General features: G+C 40.8%; 1 protein-coding gene and 1 non-coding gene across 5 annotated transcripts in view; both read left to right on the top strand.

Annotated features, from left to right (window-relative positions):
• Window positions 1-24,311, top strand: part of ARFGEF2 (ADP ribosylation factor guanine nucleotide exchange factor 2) — a 98,631-nt gene that overhangs the window by 70,832 nt on the left and 3,488 nt on the right. For all 4 annotated transcript variants that reach the window (XM_029220125.1, XM_029220124.1, XM_029220127.1 and 1 more), the window contains 12 exons: window positions 2,960-3,132; window positions 5,353-5,513; window positions 7,419-7,549; window positions 7,699-7,828; window positions 10,898-11,033; window positions 11,887-12,025; window positions 12,134-12,188; window positions 13,371-13,485; window positions 16,390-16,520; window positions 20,311-20,479; window positions 22,092-22,230; window positions 24,104-24,221. In XM_029220125.1, the coding sequence (XP_029075958.1) occupies window positions 2,960-3,132; window positions 5,353-5,513; window positions 7,419-7,549; window positions 7,699-7,828; window positions 10,898-11,033; window positions 11,887-12,025; window positions 12,134-12,188; window positions 13,371-13,485; window positions 16,390-16,520; window positions 20,311-20,479; window positions 22,092-22,230; window positions 24,104-24,221 (1,597 nt within the window). The remainder of the gene's footprint in view (window positions 1-2,959; window positions 3,133-5,352; window positions 5,514-7,418; window positions 7,550-7,698; window positions 7,829-10,897; window positions 11,034-11,886; window positions 12,026-12,133; window positions 12,189-13,370; window positions 13,486-16,389; window positions 16,521-20,310; window positions 20,480-22,091; window positions 22,231-24,103; window positions 24,222-24,311) is intronic.
• TRNAR-UCU lies at window positions 21,331-21,403 on the top strand. Its single transcript has one exon. It is a non-coding gene; the product is annotated as a tRNA-Arg (tRNA).

Here is a 24,311-nt window from a genome sequence, read left to right as displayed (position 1 = left end):
GAGGAAAACATAGGAAGAACACTCTTTGACATAAATCACAGCAAGGTCTTTTTTGATCCACCTCCTAGAGTAATGGAAATAAAAAGAAAAGTGAACAAGTGGGACCTAACGAAATTTAAAAGGTTTTGCAAAGCAAAGGAAACTACAAGCAGGATGAAAAGACAGACCTCAGAATGGGAGAAGATATTTGCAAATGAATTAATGGACAAAGGATTAATCTCCAAAATACATAAACAGCTCATGCAGGTCAATATTAAAAAACAAACAGCCCAATCCAAAAATGGGCAGAAGACCTAAATAGACATTTCTCCAAAGAAGACATACAGATGGCCAAGAAGCACATGAAAAGCTGCTCAACATCGCTAATTATTAGAGAAATGCAAATCAAAACTACAATGAGGTATCACCTCACACCAGTTAGAATGGGCATCATCAGAAAATCTGTGAACAACAAATGCTGGAGAGGGTGTGGAGAAAAGGGAACCCTCTTGCCCTGTTGGTGGGAATAATATGGAGAACAGTATGGAGGTTCCTTAAAAAACTAAAAATAGAATTACCATATGATCCAGCAATCCCGCTGTTGGGCATATACCCTGAGGAAACCATAATTCAAAAAGACACATGCACCCCAATGTTCACTGCAGCACTATTTACAATAGCCAGGTCATGGAAGCAACCTGAATGCCCATGGACAGACGAATGGATAAAGATGTGGTACATATATACAATGGAATATTACTCAGCCATAAAAAGGAATGAAATTGGGTCATTTGTAGAGATGTGGATGGATCTAGAGACTGTCAGAGTGAAGTAAGTCAGAAAGAGAAAGATCATATATTAACACATACATGTGGAACCTAGAAAAATGGTACAGATGAACTGGTTTGCAGGGCAGAAATAGAGACACAGATGTAGAGAACAAACGTATGGACACCAAGGGGCTAAAGTGGTGGTGGTGGTGGGATGAATTGGGAGATTGGGATTGACATATATACACTAATATGTATAAAATGGATAACTAATAAGAACCTGCTATATAAAAAAATAAATAAAATTATAAAATTCAGTTAAAAAAAAGAAAGTTTATAACATGAGAAATGCTTAGTCGCTTAGTGAAAAGAGCAGGTTATAGAATTGGGCAGTCAGTGTAATAATAAAGGTTGTGATATAGTATATCTCTCCATATGAAATGCCATAGCATCATATAAAAGAATCTTTTTCTTTATGTTTTTCTCTACATCTTCTAGAACATTTATTGTCATCATTTATTACTTTTAACAGTCAAGCAAAAAACATTTTAATAAATGTGTATAGTTCTTGCCAACAAGTTGCTTTTTTATCCCGGGAGAGAAAACTGTGAATTCATTGGTATTATGTGTTAAAGTCACCTAGGTATGTAGTCAGTCCTCCATTATCTGCAGGTGGCAAATTTTCTTCGTGGACTTTCAGCTAATTTTTAACTTTCTCCTTGTCTTCTTTAAGCAACCTTTCCTATTATCAGTTAGTATAGGTCCAGCAGACAAGCATGAATGTTATCCTAAGCCAGATGAAATTTGCAAGCCAAGTCTCTCCTCCTAAAACCACTCTAATGACTTTCAAAGCTAGTGCGATAGAAGCATTAGGTTTGTGTTGCCTTGCTTCTTGCTATTTGTGAGATAATAGTGTTCACCCCATAATCATATATGTCTGAAAGACATATGTGCTAATCTGTTGTAAATATCCAGGTCACACCATGTTGAACCTTGCAGCTGCTTCAGAAAATGGACCATTTTTTCTGTCTTCATGTTCTATTTTGTAATAATTAAATTTATTCATCTTAAGTTATATATGTATGCTCTCATCCAAGTGTATGTGTTTGCCATCCACAAATATCTCTGCCCAAAAACCTAAGAGGATATGCATTAAGAATTTAGGAATCGTTATCTCTGGGTGGCAAAATTATGAGTATATTAGTCTAAATGTTTGGGGCCAGAAAAATTGACCAACAGTGGCTTAAACCACAAGTCTATGTATTGTTTACTTAACAAGTCAGAAGCAGGCAGTCCCAACTTTGGTTCCATAGCCCAAATTGTAACCAAGGACCCAGGTTCTTTCTGTCCCTTTGTTTGGCCATAAACAGGGTGCTTTTCTTCCTTGAGCTTACTATTTCATGATTGCTGGACAGAGACTTTAGCTCCAGGCATCATGCCGTGTTCACAGTGGGAGTGATTAAAAGAGGCAGAGCCCACCATCAGAATGGGAACAAGAGGAAAAGGGGCAGAGCCTACCAAGTGTGTTCCTTTTTTTTTTTTTTTTTTTTTTTTTTTTGCGGTACGCGGGCCTCTCACTGTCATGGCCTCTCCCGTTGCGGAGCACAGGCTCCGGACGCGCGGGCTCAGCGGCCATGGCTCACAGGCCCAGCCGCTCCGCGGCATGTGGGATCTTCCCAGACCAGGGCACGAACCCATGTCCCCTGTATTGGCAGGCGGACTCTCAACCACTGCACCACCAGGGAAGCCCCCAAGTGTATTCCTTTTAAGACAAAAGCAGAACCTTCCTAGAAATCCCTCCCCTCCCATACCCATAGATTTTCTCTTACATCTGATTAGTTAGAACAGGTCATGTAGCTCCCCTAGCTGCAAGGGAGGCTGGGAGATTGAGGTCCTGGCACGTAAGACAAGATTGTCATATTGTCTTATTTATGAGCAGTTCCCTGAGGTCTGGCATGTTGCTGCCCAGATGAAATCAGACTTACTAAGGAGGTGGGAAGATGACTGCTGGGTAGGCAACTAACTGACATGTTGACTGTCTTACTATTTTTTCTTTTTGTTGCCTCTAATTTTTTTTAATGAATGTAGATTATGACATGCTTTAAAAAATGTTTTTTTTTTTAGTGCTGCTTCTAAACAATGAGCTGTATTCATTTATCTTCCCACGGTCCAAAGTACAGATGACATGGGCTGCCCCATTCTTTCCTCAGGTCTCCAACCATCCGGGACATGGTGATCCGCTGCATCACCCAGATGGTGAACTCCCAGGCGGCCAACATCCGCTCAGGCTGGAAGAACATCTTCGCCGTGTTCCACCAGGCCGCCTCGGATCACGACGGGAACATCGTGGAGCTGGCCTTCCAGACCACAGGCCACATCGTCAGTAAGTGTCTCTGTTTCCTCCTGACTAATGTCCCACATGCAAGTCTAGAAGGGTGATCATTTCTTTCCCATCTGTTTTACTCCCAAGAGTGGCTTGCTTGTTTAGCTACACTGTGATGTGCTAACGTGCCTGGTGGTGTGCTGGGCTCTTGACATGCGCTCAACAACCCTAGGAAGGAAACACAGTCGACCCTCATTATTTGCAGGTTCCACATTGTGAGTTCACCTACTTGCTAAAATTTATATGTAATCCCAAAACCAGCATTCCTGGCCCTTTTGTGGTCATTTGCTGACATGTGCATGCACAGAGCAGCAAAATGCTTGTCACCCAAGGCACACATTCCCAGCTGAGGTTGAACAAGGCCTTCGTGTTTCAGATCTCTTACTGTAAATAAACAGGTAGCCTTTCTGTGGTAAAAACTTACTGCCACGTTTTTGGCATCTTTGTCTTAGTTAAACTTTGCCATTTAAACCAGTCCATAGCCCAGTGCTGAAGTGCTGGCCGGTGTTCCTAAGGGAGACTGTGGTGTACTTTATGGAGAAAAATAACATGTTTTAGGTTAGCTCCGTTCAGGCATGAGTTATAGAGCTGTTGGCCATGAGTGTAATGTTAATGAATCAACAAAATATATTAAATAAGTTAAACAGAAACACACGTAAAACAAGGTTGTGTGTTAATAGGTTGATGAAAGTATTGTAACCAGAGCCTCGCAGGAACCTAACCCCTTTTTCCCCTAGGAGATGGTTCAGTATTTGCTAATTCATTGTTCACAGCGACTTTGTAGAACACAGGTACCATGAGTAACAAGAACTGACTACAGTCATCCCTTCATATCTGTGAGAGACTGGTTCCAGGACACACCTCGGGTACCAGAATCCACAGATGCTCAAGTCCCTAAGATGAAATGGATATAATCTACACACATCCTCCTGTATACTTTAAATCACGTCTAGATTACTCATAAACACAACGTAAGGCTATGTAAATAGTTGCCGGTGCACAGCAAATTCAAGCTTTGCTTTTTGGAACTTGCTGCAGTTTTTTTTTCCCGAATATTTTCGATCTGGGGTTGGTTGAACCCACTGATGTGGATACCATTATTTCCCCCTATTTTACTGAAGAGGAAAACAGGCACAGAAAAGTAAAGTAGGACGACTTGTCTGAGGTCATGCAGCTGGGAGGTGGTGGAAGATTGACACCTGGCAGTCCAGCCCGGAGCTGGTGCAGTGTCCCTCCACTGTGCACTGACCACAGGTCCCTGTTCCTGCCTGTCATCACGTCACAAGATGTTTACTTGTCTTGGTTTTTGTGGAAATTGTAAAGGAGTGGGTCAGCTTTGATTTTTTGAGGTCGTTTAACTTTTTGTAAACTTCTCGCCCCTCGTATTCTTCTCTTAGGCGGTGTTTGTAGGGTTTTGAAAACCTTCAGTTTCTAAATTGCCTGTCACCTTTAGCTCACTGACTTTCTTTATCTCACTTTGTCTTCATAAGGCTCCAGTGAGGTAGCATGAAGTGTGGTCTTAGGGTGGAAACAGCTGGGGAATTAAGGGACATGCTCAGAATCCCAGAACTGGGGCCAGAGCTTTGCTCAGTGCTTAGCTTCTGTCAGGCAGACCCTCTGGGCCAACCCCCCCCACACATCCACGTTTATATCTTATATGGTTATGCAAGCTCCATCCTAAAACGGACACCTTGGCATCCTAGTGAAACTTGGTTTTCTCTTGGCTGTCCTCTCACTTCCTTAGGGCCGCTTCTCAGAAAGGACCTCTTCACAGAGTCCCCCTTCCCTCACCACCAGCCTTTTCTATCTTCTGTCCCCTTACTCAGCACTTACCCCAGCTGAGATGATTTTACATACCTACAGATTTAGGTGATTATTGCCCATTGGAGCAAAGGCAGGAAATTTGGTTACCTCTGTGTGCCCAGGGCCCACAACCACGCTTTGCATGTAGTCAGCACTCAACAAATGTTTGTTGAATCAGTGACTGTTTAGGCCTTTACATCATTGCGTGAGCTCAGGAACCAGTGTAGTTTAGCCCAAGCTGTACTCAATGCATTCATTCCTGAATAATTTAATAAGAAACCCTGTCTTCCAGAGACACTGACATGCTTTCCTTAGATTTTCACAAAAGTAATCATCTCTGGTATATGTATGTGTGTGTGTGTTTAATCCCCATTTCTGAAACCCGGGCTTATAAAAAATGTGCCTTTGTTTCCCCAGCAACCATTTTCCAGCATCATTTCCCTGCAGCCATCGATTCCTTTCAGGATGCTGTGAAGTGCTTATCAGAGTTTGCCTGCAATGCTGCTTTCCCTGACACTAGCATGGAAGCCATCCGGCTCATCCGCTTCTGTGGGAAATATGTCTCCGAGAGGCCTCGGGTACGGTTTTCCTCTCTTCACTCATTTGGCCTGTGAGGGGGGAAAGGAGTTGTAGGCAAAAACCCCTTGCTCCTGGCAAAGACCTTTCCAGCTACTCTTTTAGAAACGCATGTTTCCCCTAAACTAGGTGTTTATTTCAGAATGCTGCCATTACAGGGGTTATACCTTTTATGTTATTTTGTACGTATGAAGTTATTTTATTCACACTGAACTTTTATATGGTATTCTACAGATTGTTTTAGTAGATGATAATAGTAGTTTAGCTATGAATTTTGGCAAAGCTGAAGAAGCAAGACATTTCTATTTGAAAGAAAACAAACCTCTCTTTTAGGAAATGACATTATACCACTGTGATGTGGTTGAGAAATCACGTTTAAAGATGACCTTTTGGGCTTCCCTGGTGGCGCAGTGGTTGAGAGTCCGCCTGCCGATGCAGGGGACGTGGGTTCGTGCCCCAGTCCGGGAAGATCCCACATGCCGCGGAGCGGCTGGGCCCGTGAGCCATGGCCGCTGAGCCTGCACGTCCGGAGCCTGTGCTCTGAAACGGGAGAGGCCGCAACAGTGAGAGGCCCGTGTACCGCAAAAAAAAAAACAAAAAACAAAAAACCTTTTGTTTACTTCCAAAAATGTTTAGGGTTTTTCTGTTACATCTCACCTTTCTGAAGAGGCCTGCTTGGGACTTCCCTGGCGGTCCAGTGGTTGACACTTCACCTTCTAGTACAGGGTGTGCAGGTTCAGTCCCTGGTCGGGGAGGTAAGATCCCACATGCCTCGCGGTCAAAAATCCAAAACATAAAACGGAAGCAATATTGTGACAAATTCAATAAAGACTTTAAAAATGGTCCACATCCAAAAAAAAAAAAAACCTTTAAAAAATAAAGAGTCCTGTTTGGTTCAGCTGACTGTCTCAAAACACTGAAATTGGGTGGAAATGAACACAACTAAACTGATGGCCTGTATAGATCTCTTCTTAAGCATTCTTTACAGAAGTGTAAACCCCTAAGATGATATGTCTGGTCCCTACAATGGTTCATTAAGATGTGATGATAATGAGAGCTGCTGTTGATTGAGTACTCACTACATGTCAGGCAACATTCTAGGCATTTTGTGTGTGTAGATTTGTTTAATCCCACATCAGACCTACGAGATGGGTAATTATATCCCCGTTGTACAGGGGAGTTAACCAAAGCAGAGAGAGAAATTGCCTAATGTTAAATAACCAGGGTAGGTTAAAGAAATTCCGTTACCACAGACAATACTACTTCAAGAGTGGTTAAGGAACAGAGGGCTCAAGATCCCAGAGATAGGGCAGAAAGTAGGGCCTCCTACATAGCTAGATTGCCAGCTCCCAGCTGCATGACCTTGGGCGGCTTACTTAATCTCTTAGTGCCTCAGTTAACTCATCTGTATAATGGGACCATTATTTCTACCTGCTTCATGGAATTGTTGTGAGAATTGTTAATCCATGTAATGCACCGTCACAGTTCCTGACCCATAGCAAGCATTTAGTAAATAGTAGCTGCTGCCGCTATTATTTTAAGTAATACGTGTTACACTAACTTTCCAGAAAGACCTAAGATACTGAATCATCCTGGACACTTTGCTATCACCATTTGACCTTTATTGCTTTTCTTAATGTACCACCTCCTGCCCCCAGGACTCTTGTGGTCAGCCCCACTCAACTTATTCTAAAGCCCACTAAGTTCCAAAGGTTCATAGGGGAAAACTGCTCATGTGCCCTTGGAACAGGCTTGTCTCTGTCTCCTCAGGATTGCCCATCAGACCCTTGCTGAATGGGTATTTTCAGGAGAGGAAAATGTGCAGGGCTTTAATCTTCGTGTAGTTCTGTTTCAGTTCCTTCCTTTCACTTGCTTAGTCTGTCTCTGAGAGATGATTCTCACTGTAGGTGCTGCAAGAATACACAAGCGACGACATGAATGTGGCTACTGGCGACAGAGTCTGGGTCCGAGGCTGGTTCCCCATCCTCTTCGAGCTCTCCTGCATCATTAACAGATGCAAGCTAGATGTACGGACAAGGTAACCGTGACCTAGGGTGGTGCCCCTTCCTTCCGTCACTGAATGAGCCTCCAGCCCCTGCTCCCCCGGCCCCAGGCTCTCCCACTGTCTTCTCTGCTGTCCTCTTCCCCCACCCGTTCCCTCTTCCATGCTGGCTTTCTTTCCTCCAGAGGGCTCACGGTCATGTTCGAGATCATGAAGAGCTATGGCCATACCTTTGAAAAGCACTGGTGGCAGGACCTGTTCAGAATCGTGTTCAGGATTTTTGACAATATGAAACTCCCCGAGCAGCAGTCGGAGGTGGGTGATGACTAAAGCGCTGCCCTGGGGAGATGGGAAAAGAGCCCCTCCAGCCTTTGTCTGCGTCTGGTGTTGCATCGTCATCCACGGCACACGGAAGTCTTAAATACTGAGCCATTTCGGGTCTGTTTTGAAAATGGAAACATCCTTCCTGGCCTTCTTCTACCACTATCGAGTAGTGCTGAGAAACTCTCCCCATCTGGGGAAGAGTGAGGGGAAATAAGTCACCACCGTCTGCCTACTTGGCCCTCAGGCATTGGACACACAGGCACCCCACTGGTCCTCTTACTTATTTGCTTCATGTCGACTTCTGAACAGTTGGTAAAATGTGGAACATCTCTTGTCCCTTTAAAAATCCATTAAAAGGATTTTTAATGAGGTTACAGCTGGCAAATATTAGGCCTTTTTTTTAAAGAATGTTTGATACATCTAGGCGTCTTTGTTATTTCTCCCCTAGGGACAAGGGGGTCAGGAAAGGATGTTCTATCCCAAGATTTTTAGATGGGAATGCAACATTTTTACCTTCTTTTAGGAACAATGTTTCCTCCCTCCCCCTGGTATAAAAGTACCATATGCTTAATACAGAATATTAGGAATATACAGAAAATTCATAATTTTGCCATTCCGAAATTAGACTTAATGCTGTGGCAAACTTCCCTCAGTCTTCTACATGGTTCAGATGTGGTTGAGGTTATAGTATACGTACAGTTTTCTAATCTTACTTTAAAGTAAAGTTTTCTTTCTTATAAAACAGGAAAACAAAGAAAAAAATTTAAACACCCACAGTTTCAGTCTTCCACTGGTATCCACTGTTACCCCGTCAGATAGTTCTTGTGTGTTTGTATATCTCATACCTTTTTTCTTTTGACAAAAATGGAATCCCACCTCACATACTTTTTAACTTAATACATAAGTATTTTTTCCACAGCTGTAACTTTTCTTCTACAATGTTTTTAAGGACTGCAAAACATTCCTAGTTGTGGATGTTCCATAGTCCATGGAAAATTCTTTGCCGTTTTTCTGTCTTTAAATGGCACTAAAATGAATATTTTTTCCAGCTGCATTTGTACTTATTTCTTTATTTATTTAGGGCAAGTGGCTGACTGTCAGGTTTGGGGCATACATGTTACTGAGGCTTTTGATACATACTTCTGAGTTGACCAAATACATATGTAGTCGTTTACACTGCTGTCAGCAATGCAGGAGAGTTCGTGTTACTCCACACCCACTCCAGCTCTTCATATTTTAGTTTATTTAATCATCAATTTGATAGACCAAGAGTAAAACATTTAAAAGTTTTTTAACTGCTAGCGAGGTTCTGTTTTCCTTCATGTCACTGATCATTACATTTGTTCTTTCACAAATTGCCTTTTCGTATCCTTAGCCCATCTATTGACTTACTCTCTTTTTTCCTATGGATTTATGGGTTTTTTAGTATAAAAATAATATAGCATATCCTTACATAAATTGCAGATGATTTTGCCCACTTGGTTTTCTTTTTTTGTTTTGGAAAATTTTAGCTTTTAAGTAACCCAGTCTTTTAGTTTTTTACTTTATAGTTTCCACTTTAGAAATCATGCTTAGCAACCTTTCCCTTTTCCTTAATTTATAAATATCTCTATATATTTCCTTTGGTAATTTCATGACATTTTTATATTTTTTTATTTTCAGCTTTCTGAGATATAATTGGCATAAAGCACTGTATAAGTTTGAGGGGTACAGCAAAATGACTCAATTGACATGTATTGTGAAATGATTACCACAGTCAGTTGAGTTAACATCCATTATCCCATGTAGATAGAAAGGAAAAGAGAAAAAAACTTCTTTTTCCTTGTGATAAGAACGTTTAGGATCTACTCTCCTAGCAACTCTCAGGTATACCATCCGGCAGTGTTAACTATAGTCATCATGTTATACATTACATCCCCAGGACTTATTTATCTTATTACTGGAAGTTGGACCTTTTAACCCCCTTCATCCAGTTCCCCATCCCCATCCCGAACCACAAATCTGATCTCTTTTTCTGAGTTTGGTTTTGGGTGTTTTTTATTTTTTGTTCTTTGGGTTTTGGGGGTTATTTTTAGATTCCACATATAAGTGAGATCATACAGTCTTTGTCTTTGACTTATCTCACTTAGTGTAATGCCCTCACTTTCCATCCATGTTATTGCAAATGGCAGGACTTTCTTTTTTATGGCTGAATAGTATTCCATTATGTGTATATATATCACATTTTCTGTATCCGTTCATCTGTTGATGGACACTTAGGTTGTTGCCATGTCTCAGCTATTGTAAATAATGATGCTGCAAACAGGGGGTTGCATATATTTCTTCAACATAGTGTTTTTGTTTCCTTTAGGCATATACCCAGAAGTAGAATTTGCTGGATCATATGGTAGTTCTATTTTTAATTTTTTGAGGGACCTCCATATTGTTTTCCACAGTGGCTACACCAATTTACATTCCCACCAACAGTGCACAAGGGTTCCCTTTTCTCCACATTCTCCCCAGCATTTGTTATCTCTTGTCTTTTTGATGATGACCATTCTAATAGGCATGAGGTGATATCTCATTGTGGTTTTGATTTGTATTTCTCTGATAATTAATGATTTTGAGCACCTTGTCTGTTGGCCATTTGTATGTCTTCTGTGGAAAAATGTCTATCTAACCTCATTTTTAGTATTTAAATTTTTGGTGTAAGGTGTGAATATTTAGCATAATAAAAATTTTTTGGAAGTATCACTGAATGACTTAATATTCTGTCATATGGATGTACTCAGTTTAATTGCCACATTACTGAGCATTAGTTTATGTCTGTGTTTACAGTATATAAATACCAGTGTTGGTAAACATCTTTATTCATAAACCTTCAGCCACAGATCTTTGATTATTTCTTCAGGGTCCATTACTGGAAGTAATGTTATCGCATCAGTGGATGTGAACATTTTAAGACAGTTGCTACCTAGTGCTGAATTGCTTTTCAGAACATTTTGCCAATGATATGTGAGAATGCCCATCTCACCGCAGGGAGAGTGGCTTTTAAACATTATCTTTTAATTGTTTTTCCAGAAATCTGAGTGGATGACAACAACTTGCAATCATGCACTTTATGCGATTTGTGACGTATTTACCCAGTTCTATGAAGCTTTGAATGAAGTTCTTCTCTCTGATGTATTTGCACAGTTGCAGTGGTGTGTAAAACAAGGTAATCTTTTTGTGGTTAGGCATCATTTTTCTTGACATAGTCCTTAACGAGAGATTAATTTTTTCAGTATATAAAAGCATGGATGTAATGCCAAGGAGTACAATGTATAATTTAATTGGTGAAAATGTGTATTTTTAAAATTTAATTAGAAAATAAAAACAGTCTCTCCACCAAGTCAGTTTATAAAGCATTTCTTTTAAGGTGGGATATAGTAAATTTTAAATCTCAAAAGATGTACCTTTGTATATTACTATTCTTTCTACTTTTGTGTATGTTTGAAATCTTCTAAAATAAAATGTTTTTTAACTGTACTGTGAGAATCAAGATCAACAGCTTCATCAATGGACGTTTTTGGTTTTGAGTACTTACGTGTTTATTTTAGTATGTATTAAGAAAAATACCCACGTAGCACATTAGACCTGGATCCCATAGATAAATTTGGCTTAGGACAAGGTTTAATTTAGCTAAGTTTTTCGAAGAGTACTCAGTTTTCAAGTAACTGATAAAACAGTTGATAAACAGCAAAAATTGGAAATGTAATGTTTGAGTGACTAAGTTTTCAGAAACACCGGTCTAATATTTTCTGTCTTACTTTACCATTTCTCGAACAAGGAGCCAGTTAGTTAAGTAGCAAAATGTTGACCTTCTTCCATCCCTAGCAATATAGCATGATAAATAATTCTGCCTCCTTATAGCCTACTTAAAATTTTACCGTCCGTACCAATGCTTCATTAATTAGAAGCCAACCAGCCCAAACAGTTGCATTGTCTCTACCTCACGATAGGAAGTATCAGCAATCAGGTTGGAATCAAAACAGCATTTGAAGTTTAATGATAGATGTTTTATTTTGCAGATAATGAGCAATTGGCTCGATCAGGTACAAATTGCTTAGAAAACTTAGTAATATCCAATGGAGAGAAATTCAGTTCTGACGTCTGGGACAAAACATGTAATTGTATGTTGGATATTTTCAAAACAACCATCCCACATGTGTAAGTGTTAATGTGATTACTGCTGTTTATTTCTACTTTCAGTGGTTATTTTAAAGCTCCAGGTTGCCCTTCACATTGATTGATTTCCTTCTCTTGCATTCTCTTTAGTTTGCTGACATGGAGACCTGTAGGAATGGAGGAAGATCCATCAGAAAAACATTTGGTAGGATTTTTTTTTCAGTTGTCTTTTCGCTGATCACATATTATAGTAAAAAATTAAGCAGCCCAAAGGGTTTGTGCTTTTCTGATGGGAAGTGAGTAGAAAAGGTTATAAGAGCTAAATACTATGTATGTTCATTAAAATATTTTTTAGAAAATACAGAAAAGTATTAAGGAAATAAGTCACTTCACTCAATAAAAACCACAAAACACTTGTAGTTTTCTTATTTATGTGACTGAGCACACACAACCCACATGCTTGCAATTTGGGCTCACTTTGTACATAATGTGTTACTTAACACCACTGTGGGCATTTTTCTATGTTCCTGTTTTTGGGGGGCCCTCTGCGTGGCATGTGGGAGCTTAGTTCCCTGACCAGGGTTTGAACCCACGCCCACTGCATTGGAAGTGTGGCATCTTTACCACTGGACCCCCAGAGAAGTCCCTCCATATTCTTAAATATTCTCTGAGAACAGTTTCTTCAGTGGCTGCACATTATTGTAATTTATTTAACGAATTTTCCCTTGTTGGACACTTTCGTCAGCTCTGGTGTTTCACTGTTACAAAGATTGCTTTGGTGTCATTATCCTTATTTATTGCTCTCCTACGTAAGGAGCACTTTCCTCTCCACCAATGAAATAGTAGTTTTTATTTTTTGTGTAAGGCCCCATAAAAGAGTTCTAATTCAAGTGTCACTTTAAAATACTTTGGTTTACAAGGGGGTTTGTCTAATTAGCTTCTATTTCCAAGTACCTATAAAGCCATTAGATTTTAAAAGGCATTTGGGATATAGCAACTTAAAAATGAAGCACATTATATAAACATTCTCTGCTTTTTAACTTTCTACTGTCCACTTTAAAAAAAAAAAAAAGCCTAGCTACCGTGCTCGTTTATTTCTGAACTTGAGCTCATTAAAAATTTGTCACACTCGTCATGAACTCGTAGTATGTAGAGAAATGCCGTCTAAGTTGGAATCAGAAAATGTGAAATTTTAATGGGAGGGAGAAGTAATTGAAATTTGTAATCTTTCCCATGTAGCCTCTGAGAAGTGCTACTTCTATACTTCAAGCTGAGCAAGACACAGATTCAAGTCAGGCCAGCAGTGTTAAAACAGGCTCATCTCTGCCCAGGTACTGAATTGTGGACCGAGAAATGAATGTTGTGTTTCTCTCCGGTTTACTTCCAGGATGTGGATCTGGACCGCCAGTCTTTAAGCAGCATAGATAAAAATGCCTCTGAGAGAGGCCAGAGCCAACTCTCTAACCCGACCGATGACAGCTGGAAAGCTAGACCGTATGCAAGTAAGACCACTTTCTTTATTGTTTTTGTATTTATTTATTTATTTATTTATTTTAAATAGGTAACATGTTTACATGATTCAGATATTCAGAAGGTGCAGAAAGGTAAACAGGATATAAGCCTTTCTTCACCCCTGGGCCTCAGTCTGCCTGTCCCTTTCTTCATGGCAGCCAATGTCACCAGTTTCTTATATACCTTTCTAGAGACATTTTGCTCATATGCAAGCAAATGCATATTCACATACACAAGCATACAATATGTATCTATGTTTATATATGAATTCTCCACTCCTTTTTATACAAATTATAGAATACTGTGCATTATTTTTTTTCACTTAATATAGCTTATAGATCATTCAAAATCAGTACCTGAAGTGCTTTCACACTCTTTGGTACAATTGTGTACATTGCCCCAGATTGTAGATGTGCTATTATTTGTTTAATTCGGTTCCTACCTGGACATTTCTGTTATTCCCAGTCTTTTTCTGTTATAAACAGTACTGCATTGAATCACCTAATACATGTGTTATTTGTGAGTTTATCTGTGTGGTAAATTCCCAGAAAAAAAGATTGCTAGGTTAAAAGAGAAAGTGCATTTGCTATTTTGATAGATAATTCCACACTGCTGCCTATTAAGGTTGTACCTATTTACGTGATCTCTGGGAATGCGTAGGTGATATTTGGTATCTTTTGAGTAGTTTTAATTTGCAGTTTTCTAATTATGAGTGAAATTGAGCAGTTTTTCGTGTGTTTAAGAACAATTTCTATGAGCTATCCATAATCTTTGTTCATTTTGTATTGATTGTTGTCTTTTATTGGTTTGGGTGGGGGGGCTCTTCATGTCTTAGATATCCCTTTTCTGGATATGAGTTTCAAATTACTTTTACTAATTTCTCTCTTAATGTTGCTTATGGTATGTTTCCCCGTCTGTCATTTAAACAAATAGGTTTCACAGTTGCTCTCAGCCAGGCACAGCACTGTGTGTCCCATGTGTGTGCCCTCACGTGATCCTTATGCTTGCCCTTTGAGGCGGTACTGTTTTACATTTGAGTGAACTGGGCCTTAGGTGACATGACTTGCCAATATGTAGTAGAGTCGGGATTCAGACCCTTTTGGCTGACTGAGAAATTGGAACTTCTCAGGTATTAGTCTGGTCTTCTTAAAGTTGTGGTCCCCATTATTTTTCTTCATAGCAGTTTCAGCCTCTTCTCAACATGCCAGCTTGTAGGTGTTCACACTGACATTAAACTTCTGAAGCAGCACATTAGACAAAGCCCCGTGTGGTCACTGTTATCTTTTGAAGGCACAAAAAATATGGAATCCATTCAGGAGGTGCCATGTTGGAGGCTGACGGGCTGCTCCTCTGTGTCTGCAGCATAGCCAGTGTCTCTCCAGTGTCCAGGGAGAGAAGCTGTTTCCTCACCAGCCCCAGATAAAGGGGTTGGCTTGTGTGGGAGGGGCAAGTGGACATTTCTTTAAATGGAACCACTGAGTGCAGCAAGATGTTTATGCTCTAAGAGATGCCTGGGGCTTGAGACCCCTGCCATTCCTCCAAGGAACAGTGCTTTGTTTCTCCCAGGCTCCCATCTCAGCCTCCCTTCTGGGCATGAGCTCAGTGAATAGAGCAGCAGGCAGAATCTCTTACACCACTTGTATTGTTTTTTTTCTTTTTGGTCCAAGGTGGTGTCATTGAATTGGCATATGTTAAATGTAAATCTGTTGCAATTCCACTTTATACTTTTTCAATTAAAACTAATTCTGGGGACTTCCTGGCGGTCCAATGGTTAAGACTCTAACTTTCCACTGCAGGGGCCATGGGTTCAGCCCCTGGTCGGGGAACTAAGATCTCACATGCCCTACGGTGTGGCCAAAAAAAAAAAAAAAACTAATTCTGCATGGAGAATTTTTATATGCGTATATATAATTTCACAGTCGCTTTCAAAAGCTTGAAGATGACCCAACTCCTTGTTTTTATTTAATGTTTATTTAATATTTTCAACATTCTGATTCTTTAACAAGTTGAAAAGGAAGCCCTACTTTTACTGTAGTCAAATCAGCCAACTTTTAAGTGCCAGACATGGGCTGTCCCTGAGCCCAGGGATTGAGAAGATGAGACATTAGTCAGAGTCTAATCAGTAGGCAGAAACCACACTGATAATTTGAACAGGGAAAATTCTACATAAAGAATTGTTAAAAAAAAAAAAATTAAAATTAAAAAAAATAAATTTTAAAAAATTAAAAAAAAAAAGAATTGTTAACTAGTCAAAGAGGGCTAACCACTGAAAGAAGTAAGAGAAAACTGAGGGATATGGAAGCAGAAAATGTGGGCAGCGGCTACTACCTCCAGGGCAGACAGAAAGTGATCCAGGAACTAAGAGCTTAAATAAGCCGCACCCTCCTCCCCCTCCCCCCAACCCCGCCCCTCAAGACTGAGATTCAGCCCTTTGGAGAGTCGGCTCCCAGCTACCGCAGGAACCTGTAGCCTCCTGTGGATAGAACACAGTCCAGAGCTGGTCTGTAGGAGTGACCCTTCAGGCAGCAGAAAAACGTGCCAGAGGACATGGGACCTGCATCGCTGACTCCCTCCCTGTCTTCAGGTCTTTGCTCAGGGAGCTCATTTTCAGAGAGAACCTTTCCTGACCAGCTTGTTTAAACTTGCATCCCCACCTTAACACCATCCCTACCATATCCCCATCCCTGCCTGATGTCCTCATTGTTTAGCGTACTACATCTCAACTTAAGTAGCTTGTTTACTGTCTGTCTCTGCCATGGGAGCAGGGATTTTTGTCCAGCTTATTCACTGTTTATGCCACAGCATCAAGAACCATGCCTGGCACATAGTCAGAGCTCAGTGAATTCAGTACTGGCTGAATCATTATTAGGGTTAATCTTTATCGTCTAATATAGATCAGAAACTGTTTGCCAGCCTCCTCATCAAGTGCGTGGTCCAGTTGGAATTGATACAGACCATTGACAACATCGTGTTCTACCCTGCAACGAGCAAAAAGGAAGATGCAGAGCACATGGTTGCTGCCCAGGTGAGAGTGGCCTGAAGGAGGGCATCTGAGGGGAGGTTGTTCAGATGCAGTGGTGTGCTGGAGCCTGGTGAGACTGGCTTGCAAGAGCCCAGCATGCTCATTCCTCCCAGGCCCACATTCAGTGACAGGGTACTAGTAACTTAAAATTGGCCACGATGGGAGTATTTACACCACTGAAATCACCGAACGCTAAAAATCAGGCATTTTCTCCCCCCACCCTCACCGAGAGCCAGTTTACCGGCATACTACTACTCAGACTCCACCCCCCACCTTGGTGCTTCAAAAAAAATGTGTTATTAATCACAGGGACTATTCCTTATAATTAATATACAGTAACCATGAATCACTGAGAGGGAAAATATGTGGATAAAGGTACCAATTTTTCCTTCAGGAAGTGCACTTTTTTGTTTTCTACGTGCAACCTTTTATATATACGGTTTGCTTGGAAACAGAATTTGGTGTCCAAAAGTTGGACAGTAACTTTACACCATGGGTTGCAAACTTAAGTGCTTCAGGGGCTGGGAGATGCTGTGAGTGCGGGCGGCAGGCTGGGTGGGACAATGGGAACCACCGAGCTTGAGTCCCGCCAGAGCCCAGCCACCTCCAGCTCCAGGGGCAAGTTGCTGTCAGGTGGGTCAAGCTGGGATGGTCTTCCAGTTTTTCAAGAGGAGTCAGAAATCAAGATTTTTCTCATATAGGGCATCTTTTGTTTATTAAATACTATAATTATTGGTCAACAAAATACATCTGTTGGCCAGATCCAGCACAAAGGCTGTCCTTTTATGGGTTTTGGTTTTATTTTTTAAGTATACAACTCAGTGGCTTTAGTATATTCACAGAGTTGTGCAAATATCCCCACTGTCTAATTCCAGAATATTTTTTTAACATCTTTATTAGAGTATAATTGCTTTACATTGTTGTGTTAGTTGTTGCTGTATAACAAAATGAATCAGCTGTACGTATACGTATATACGTATATCCCCATATCCCCTCCCTCTTGCGTCTCCCTCCCACCCTCCGTATCCCACCCCTCTAGGTGGTCAGAAAGCACTGAGCTGATCTCCCTTTGCTATGCGGCTGATTCCCACTAGCTATCTGTTTTACATTTGGTAGTGTATATATGTCCATGCCACTCTCTCACTTCGTCTCAGCTTACCCTTCCCGCTCCCCATGTCCTCAAGTCCATTCTCTATGTCTGCACCAGAATATTTTTACCACTGCAAAAGGGAATGCCCTAACCATCAGTGTCACTCCCCACTCCCTCCTTGCCCCAGCCCTAGCAACCATTAATCTATTTTCTGTCTCTATGGACTTGTCTGATTCCGATATTTCATATTACTGGAATCATATAATATGTGAGCTTTTGTGCCTGACCTCTTAGCTTAATGTTTTCCAGGTTCATCCGTATTGTGGCATGTATCAGTACTTCATTTTTATATATGGCTGAATAATATTCCATTGTATGGCTGTACCACATTTTGTTTATCCATTCATCAGTTGATGGACATTTAGGTTGTGTCCATTGTCTGGCTATTATGAATAACGCTGCAGTGAACATTTTTATACAAATTTTAATGTGCACATAAGTTTTTAATTCTCTTGAGTATATACCTAGGAGTGGAATTGCTGGGTCATATGGTAACTCAGTGTTTACCTTTTTTGAGGAATTGCCAGACTGTTTTCCAGAGCAGCTAGACTATTTTACGTTCCCATCAGCAATGTATGAAGGTTCCAATTTCTTCACATCCTCACCAATGGTTGTTATTGTCTTTTTTTTTTTTAATTATTATAACCATCCCAGTGTGTGAAGTAATATCTCTTTGTGGTTTTGATTTCCATTTCCCTAATGACTACTGATGTAGAGCATCTTTTGTGCTTGTTGGCCATTTGTATATCTTTGGAGAAATGTCTATTCAAATCCTTTGCCCAGTTTTAAGTTGGGTTATTTATCTTTCTATCACTGAATTGTAAGAGTTTTTTTTTTTTTTTTTGTGGTACGCGGGCCTCTCACTGCCGTGGCCTCTCCCGTTGCGGAGCACAGGCTCCGGACACGCAGGCTCAGCGGCCATGGCTCATGGGCCCAGCCGCCCTGCGGCATGTGGGATCCTCCTGGACCAGGGCACAAACCCGCATCCCCTGCATCGGCAGGCGGACTCTCAACCACTGCGCCACCAGGGAAGCCCAAGAGTTTTTATATATTCTAGTTATTAGTCTCTTATCAGGTAGATATATGATTTGACCTATTTTCTCCCATTTTGTACATTGTCTTTTCAATTTCTTGATGGTGTCCTTTGAAGCACAAAAGTTTTTAATGTTGATAAAGTCCAAGTTACTATTTTTTCTTTAGTTACTTGTACTTTTAAAGTTATTTCTAAGAAAGCATTGCCTAATTCAAGGTCACAAAGATTTAGGCCTACATTTTCTTTTCAGAGTTTCATAATTTTAGCTCTTATATTTAGGTCTTTGATCCATTTTTGAGTTTATTTATGTATATGATGGGAGATAGGGGGTCTGCCTTCATTCTTTTGCATGTAGATGTTTAATTATCCCAGCACCATTTGATGTAAAGACTGTTTTTTCCCCACTGAATTGTTCTGATAGCCATGTTGGAAATCTCTTGACCATAAATATGAGGATTTATTTCTGGATTCTCAGTACTGTTCCACTGATCTATATGTCTCTCTTTATGCCAGTACCACACTGTCTTGATTACTGTAGTTTTGTAGTAAGTTTTGAAATAGGGAAGTATGAGTCTTCCAACTTTGTGCTTCTTTTTTCAAGACTATTTTGGCTATTCCATGTCATTTACATCTCCATATGAATTTTAAGATCAGCTTGTCAATTCCTGCAAAGATGTCAGATGGAATTTTGATAAGGATTACATTGAATTTATAGATCAATTTAGGGAGTATTGCAAACTCTGCCCTTTTGTAACCTCTGGCTTCTAGGGAGGGTTGTGGTCTATTCCTAGAGGGCTCAACAAATATAAAATCCTTAATTATGGGGGCTTCCCTCGTGGCGCAGTGGTTGAGAGTCTGCCTGCCGATGCAGGGGACAGGGATTCGTGCCCCAGTCCAGGAGGATCCCACATGCCGTGGAGCGGCTGGGCCCGTGAGCCATGGCTGCTGAGCCTGCGTGTCCGGAACCTGCCTTCCGCAACGGGAGAGGCCACAGCAGTGAGAGGCCCGCGTACCGCAAAAAAAAAAAAAAAATCCTTAATTATGTCTAATAATCCCTAATTATTTTAGGCAACATGTTCAATAAAAATTTCTAGCATTCCATACCTATTTCTATGGTTTTCCCTTCACATTTGAAAACACAGTTGTCAATCTTATTAAAGTTCATTAACCACCTGATGAGGCTAAAGATGCCACTTGGGCTTTGCTTAACAATTTCTTTCAGTGAGTATGTTTTGAGACTCACACCTTCTATCACGTGCACTACAGTTTGATTTTCTCATTTTCCAATTTCTTTATAAAATAAAAAGAGGACAGTGCAATCCTGTAGTGAAATAATTGGAGAAGTACACACTCCTGTTCATGCAATGAAGGCAGTACTGACAAAACTGAAACTCTGGCCAGCAAGGCCTGCCGTCATGCAAGAGCTCAGCATATTCTTTCACCAGCCAGTGAGCAGAGTCTAAATGGAAAACATTTCCAGGTATTGAGGAATGAAGTGTACCTTACAGAGAGGAGGACTTCTGGAGAGTTATGATGATCTCTGTCTGATACCACAGTGTCCAAAACCATTCCATCTTCTTTACTTAGCTCTCTTATTCTCCCCTCTGTAGCAAGACACGCTGGATGCAGATATCCATATAGAGACAGAGGACCAGGGCATGTATAAGTGCATGTCTTCCCAGCACCTCTTCAAGCTCTTAGACTGCTTACAGGAGTCCCATTCATTCTCAAAGGCCTTCAACTCCAATTACGAGCAGCGGACTGTCCTATGGCGAGCAGGTAAGGGAGGAAGCACAGCAGATGGGACAGGTGGTCACACTGGTCACTGTCCTAAAACATTAAAGCCTTTGGAAAATTCCTGGCATGGTACACACAGCTGGAATAACTTACCAGATATTTCATGCTTGAGGGAGAGAGAAGGGAAATTTCATCCTAGTACCAGGAATATTGTCTGGCACACGGGAGACTCTCAGTAAGTATTTGATGGAAAAATGAATTGGGAGAGTTTAATTGATCTAGCAAGGGCAAGAAATTTTACATTAGGTTAAGATGGTACAGTTAGGGACTTCCCTGGTGGTCCAGTGGCTAAGCCTCCACACTCCCAATGCAGGGGGCCCGGGTTCAATCCCTGGTTGGGGAACTAGATCCCACATGCATGCTGCAACTAAGAGTCTGCATGCCACAACTAAGAAGCACGCATGCCACAACTAAAAGATTCCACATGCCTCAACTAAGACCTGGCGCAGCCTAAATAAATGTATGTAAAGTTAAGTATGATGATATAAAAAGTGTGGTCATCTAGGAGCAACAAAAGCATTCATACATTTTTTTGAGGCTTTTAGGGGTTTTCTCTCCCACCTGTACAAATAAATATATAAGTCCTGGAAGTGAGTGATATGTGTGTGCATGTAGACACACATGTATGTGCAGGGGTGATGGTAGGAGTCTCATTTTGTGAACTGTGTACAAAAGTGATACTTTATATAATTCTTGTATTGTTACCAATTACTTGAATTTTCTACCCAAATGCCTGTTTTAATCCATAATTTTTAAATGTCATTTTTCTCTATAGCTTTAAACTATCTAGGTATTTTATGTCTTTGCCTATAATAAGATTTTGCTTAGGGACTTCCCTGGTGGTCCAGTGGTTAGGACTCTGCACTTCTGCTGCAGGGGGCACAGGCTCGATCCCTGGTCGGGGAACTAAGATCCCACATGCTGCGTGGCACGGCCAAAAAAAAGATTTTGCTTATAAGAGTGGTTTACACATCTCTGTGGCAGATTGGTATTGCTTTGTTTAAGAAAACTGTTCTTCAGGGATGAGATACAGAGGAAAGAATACTTATGGAAGATTGTTCTGGCTGATGTGTGTGGGATGGATTGGCAGAGGGAGAAGAGATGACAGAGACACACTGAGGAGCTATTTCAGGAGCTGCTGTGCAGTTTTCATCGAGGGCAGTGGTCCTTTTTTCAAATGATAAAATGCTCTAATGGAGGGTCTAATTTGGAAGGCTAGAAAAATAAAATAATTATCATGTTGGTTCTCAAAACAGAAACAAGACATGTTCTTGTATGTGGTTTGTGAAAAAAATCTAGCAAGTCAGAGACATTCTAGAATTCTTAAAAGCTGTTACACTTGAGAAGATGAAATGAATGGCTTCACCAGCCAGTGAGCAGGGTCTAAATGGAGAACAGCTCAGGGTGTTGAGCAAAGTGTATCTTGTGGGGAGGATGAGATGTCAGGGTTGCCTCGTCTGGTATCACAGTTGAGCCGTATTAAAAATGTGAGATCTTTCAGTATTTCCTAAAGTAACTCAATTAGTTTCCCACGTGATTTCTCAGCATTACCCTGGAAGTGTGCACTATTTATACGACTATATCTGATCTCCAGGTTTTAAGGGCAAGTCTAAACCCAACCTTCTAAAACAAGAAACCAGCAGCCTGGCCTGTTGTTTGAGGATCCTGTTTCGAATGTATGTCGATGAGAACCGCAGGGATTCCTGGGAAGAAATACAGCAGCGACTTCTAACGTAAGAAGAATGATTTCTGATTAAATTTCTTACCTGTAATACACAGATGCTTCATAACAATACTGTGACTTGAAAGAGTAGGAGAAAAATACCTATATGCTGACACCCTCACCAACTGTTTTCCTTTTTGTTTTTTCATCCTATCTGGTTCTTCTATTTCACTTTTCTTAATGCCCTGAAGAGGGCAGGGCCTCATTTCTTCCATTCAACGTTATTTAAAGCACAGAAACATAGGCAGGGAAAAGTGCTCTGAGCTCAGAGTCATCCAGCCTGGATTGAAGTCCTGACTGGGTCCTCTTTAGAGCACTGTCAGCTCTAACATCCCACCATTCCTTCTTCCCAAGAGGAACATATTAGAATCGCGTGGGTACCAGGATGTACTTACTTTGTGTGGAAATGCAGCCATGGGCCGGCAGTGGATGGCATTGAGAGAGCCCCCTGCAAAGAACTAGATCTTTGCCACCCAGTTTCTTGGGCAACTGTGAGCAAGATGCTGTGTCTAAGCCCCCTTTTGCTCCTTTAAGATTTGAAAACATTAACATGCAGTGCTGGCAAACACGAGACAAAGACACTCACTCTCCAATTTCTGGAAATCAGGGGGCATTATATATATATCAAGAGCCTTAAAGGGTTCAGTCTCTTTCTTTGACTCAGTAATCCACTGTTAGGGAATCAGGATTCCCACACAGAACATTCATTGCAGACTTACTTATAAAGAGAAAACACTTAAAGCAGCTCAGCTGTGGAATGGATAACTACATTGTGGTATATCCTATGATAGAATATTATGCAGCCTTTAAAAATGAAGTTTTGGGGAGTTGCCTGGTGGCCTAGTGGTTAGGATTCCGGGCTTTCACTGCCGTGGCCCAGGTTCAATCCCTGATCAGGGAACTGAGATCCCACAAGCTGCACAGCGTGGCCCCCCAAAAATAAAACTTTTTTTTAAATGGAGTTTTTAAAAAATAATTTTCCTTGATGTGGGAACATGCTCATAATACAAGTTTCACCACAAAAAAGCAGGATATAAAACCATATATACTTGTGGTTTTTCAGTAATGTTTTTTAAAAATCACAGACAAAAAAACTGGAATATTTCCTATTCTAGAATATTGTTATGTGTCTCTTAGGATGACGGAATTATGGGAATTTTTTTCTCTTCTATAATTTTTTGCACTTTTCAGTCGTCTTGCAATGAGAATATATGACAAGTCATAAACTGAAAAATGAATTAATTAAAGAGGACATCAGCAGCTCATTTCAATTTACATCAAGCCCAAAAGAGAACTACCTATATAGTCTCATAAAGTTTCTCTAAAGGAGATACATAAATGTTTTTAGCACAACATGTTTTAAAAATAGCCGTTGTGTGCGATGTGGGAAAAGAAAGACAGTTCATGGTTAACTGTGGGTAACAGGCTCTTCTGCTGATTGTGCTGCAAACCCTGATTGAGCCACACGCCAGGCCTGTGCTGGACTAACGTTTAATGTACTTAATTCATTTCATCTTCACAGCAGCCCCTTGAGTTTGGTACAGTTATTTATTCCCATTTTACAGCTGAGCAAACTGAGGCTCAGGGATTTGTTCAAGATGGCACAGCCAGAGCAGGTGTTCACTAAATACTCATTGCAAGAATAAAGAGTGCTTGGGACTTCCCTGACGGTCCAGTGGTTAAGACTCCATGCTTCCAGCAGGGGCCATGGGATCAGTCCCTGGTTGGGGAACTAAGATCCCACATGCTGCACAGCGCAGCCAAAAGATTTTTTAAAAATAAATGAATAATAAAAGAGTAAAGAGTTCTTCACTCCAGTGAAATGTGAGATGTTCCTCTTTTATTTGACATCGCCCCCCGCAACCCCCCTCTGATTCTTCTAGTGTGTGCAGCGAGGCGCTGGCCTACTTCATCACGGTGAACTCTGAAAGCCATCGGGAGGCGTGGACAAGTCTCCTGTTGTTACTTCTAACAAAAACCCTCAAAATAAATGATGAAAAGGTATAAACAAGTAATGTCTCCACAGGGATTTGGGTTGGCTTTTCATTGAGACTTTGAAGTAACTACTTTCCTCATTCTTCCAAGGATGGT

This window comes from Monodon monoceros, unplaced genomic scaffold, assembly GCF_005190385.1.
Source record: "Monodon monoceros isolate NGI ecotype Baffin Bay Population unplaced genomic scaffold, NGI_Narwhal_1 Super_Scaffold_13, whole genome shotgun sequence".
Classification (NCBI taxonomy): domain Eukaryota; kingdom Metazoa; phylum Chordata; class Mammalia; order Artiodactyla; family Monodontidae; genus Monodon; species Monodon monoceros.
This window is presented reverse-complemented; position numbering and strand designations above follow the sequence as displayed.